The 2500-nt window shown below is 51.2% G+C and overlaps 1 protein-coding gene across 1 annotated transcript in view; it reads left to right on the top strand.

Annotated features, from left to right (window-relative positions):
- Positions 1 to 2162, top strand: part of ENH_00059400 (hypothetical protein, conserved) — a gene marked incomplete at both ends in the record, with an annotated part of 2663 nt that extends 501 nt beyond the window's left edge. The window contains 5 exons of the mRNA XM_013581888.1: positions 1 to 190; positions 284 to 330; positions 1041 to 1140; positions 1271 to 1334; positions 1958 to 2162. The exon at positions 1 to 190 is cut by the window's left edge and continues 501 nt beyond it. Of these exons, the coding sequence (XP_013437342.1) occupies positions 1 to 190; positions 284 to 330; positions 1041 to 1140; positions 1271 to 1334; positions 1958 to 2162 (606 nt within the window). The remainder of the gene's footprint in view (positions 191 to 283; positions 331 to 1040; positions 1141 to 1270; positions 1335 to 1957) is intronic.
- Positions 2163 to 2500: the final 338 nt, after the last annotated feature.

The raw sequence follows: 2500 nt of genomic DNA, 5'->3' as shown, positions 1-2500 counted from the left end.
GATGCAGCTCGAGACGCAGCAGGAGCCTGTTGCCTAGAAGCAGACGGCCAGCCGCAGCAGCAGCAACAGCAACAGCAGCAGCAGCAGCAGCAGCAGCTGCTGCAGCAGCAGCTGCAGCAGCAGCAGCAGCAGCAAATTGTCTTATCGGGGAGGTCGAACCGCTTTCTTGTGCTTCCTCGCTTTTGCTCATGTGGGCATTACACGCAAACCCTAGCAAGCCTTTTTTTCGAGGGTTTAGGGTTTAGGGTTTAGGGTTTAGGGTTTAAGTGTGCTTTGTGCACAGGCCCGTTTTTTCAACACCGGGTTCTGGAGGCTGGCGATGCCTTCACGGTAAACCCTAAACCCTAAACCCTAAACCCTAAATCGTAAACCCTAAGTCGTAGACGCTAAGTCGTAAACCCTAAACCCTAAACCCTAAACCCTAAACCCTAAACCCTCGTCCTAAGAATGACTGGCATTTTACGTGCGCGAGTAACTGCTGAATTTGCTGCAAAAGGTCTGCTGCTGCAGGGTTCCCGACAGAGGGTCGAGGGTTTAGGGTTTAGGGTTTAGGGTTTAGGGTTTAGGGTTTGTGCTGCAGTGCCCGCACGAGTTGGCTGCGCTGCTGCTGCAGCTGCTGGACAGCTCGGGGAGTTTGACGCAGCAAATGAGTGCTGCAGCATTTGGCGCTTTGCTGCAGCAGCACTTGTGCGCAGCGTGGCAGTCCCTCTCAAACCCTAAACCCTAAACCCTAAACCCTAAACCCTAAACCCTAAACCCTAAACCCTGAGGGCAAAGCGCAGCGCGGAGCTGCGAGGGTCCCGCGGCGCAGCGCGCGCGCCAGCGCGGGCCCTGCTGCCGCTGCGGCGCCCAGGGTTTAGGGTTTAGGGTTTAGGGTTTAGGGTTTAGGGTTTAGGGTTTAGGGTTTAGCCAGTGCCGATTTCGCGTTCGAGTTTGTCGATCTTGAGCTGCGTGGTTTGGATCTGCTGCGCGAGGGTTTGCGTCTCCAGCTGCGTGCTGCTGAGCAGCAGCAGCAGCCGTTTGTTTTCTGCTGCTTGCAGCTGCTGCTGCAGCAGCAAATCTTTTTGGAACTTTTCCACTTCTTGTCCCATTTGTTCTTTGAACTGCAGCAGCAGCAGCCCCAGTTCCTCCGCCTCGAGGGTTTGCGCGCTAGGGTTTAGGGTTTGCGCGCTAGGGTTTAGGGTTTGCGCGCCGCCGCTAGGGTTTAGGGTTTGCGCGCTAGGGTTTGGGGTTTGCGCGCCGCCGCTAGGGTTTAGGGTTTGCGCGCTAGGGTTTGGGGTTTGCGCGCCAGGGTTTGGCGCTTCCGCATTAGGGTTTAGGGTTTCGGCGTTAGGGTTTGGGGCTTCGCAATTAGGGTTTAGGGTTTCGCAATTAGGGTTTAGGGTTTCCCGATTAGGGTTTAGGGTTTCCCGATTAGGGTTTGCGCTTCCCGGCGGTGAAGGCGGGTGAGACAAAACTGCTGCCAACTTCCCAGAGAGGTTTTGCACCTGAAATAAAAATAAATAAATTTAATTAAATATTTAATTTAATTAATTATTTAATTAAATTAATTAATTTAATTTAATTAATTAATTTAATTCAATTTAATTAATTTAATTAATTTAATTTAATTAATTTTGGCCAATTAGTTCGTTGGCGGGAAATGCAGAAAGCATATTGTGAGCGAGTAGTGGACGGATAGAGCTAGGGTTTAGGGTTTAGGGTTTAGGGTTTAGGGTTTAGGGTTTGGGGGTAGCAGCAGCAGCAGCAGCAGCAGCAGCTAAGGCCAGTTTGAAGCAAAGCAGCAGCAGCAAACTCGTTACAAACAAACGCATATTGAAAAGACTATTTAAAAAATAAAAAGAATTAAATAAAAGAATTAATTAAAAGTAGAAAAATTAATTAAATGAATTAATTTCAAAATAAAAATAAATTAAAATTTATTTTAAAATTAAATTCTCCTCACTTGCAGCTTCAGGCCCGTCGCTTTGGGGGCCCTGGGCCCCCCGTCTTTAAGAAAGAAAGAAGCTTCCTGTGGCTTCATTGCAGCAGCAGCAGCAGCAGCAGCAGCAGCAGCAGCAGCAGTAGCAGCAGCAGTAGCAGCAGCAGCAGCAGCAGCAGTAGCAGCAGCAGTAGCAGCAGCAGCAGCAGCAGCAGCAGCACTAGCGGCAACAGCTGCCTGAGGAGTGGCTGGCAGCAGCGTCTGGGGAGGAGGTGGGGAAGAGCAGTACTGCGAGTTGCTGCTGCGTTGGAGCTGCAGCAGCTGCTGCTCCTGCTGCTGCTGCAGCGGCTGCTGCTCTTGCTGCTGCTGCTGCTGCTGCTGCTGCTGCTGCTGCTGCTGCTGTTCCCCTGGCGAGAAGCGAAGCGCCTCGCAGAAAAGTGGAAATCTTTTTGCTGCTTCGCTGCTGCCGCTTTTTGGTACTTGTTCAACTCGAGGTGAATCTGCTGCTGCTGCTGCTGCTGCTGCTGCTGCTGCTGCTGCTGCTGAAGGGGTAAATGGGGGAAACAAAAGCTGCTTCGG

Source organism: Eimeria necatrix, genomic scaffold, assembly GCF_000499385.1.
Source record: "Eimeria necatrix Houghton genomic scaffold, Enh_scaff502, whole genome shotgun sequence".
Taxonomy (NCBI): domain Eukaryota; phylum Apicomplexa; class Conoidasida; order Eucoccidiorida; family Eimeriidae; genus Eimeria; species Eimeria necatrix.
The sequence above is the reverse complement of the archived record's forward strand: the minus strand, read 5'-3'. Positions and strand labels throughout refer to the sequence as shown.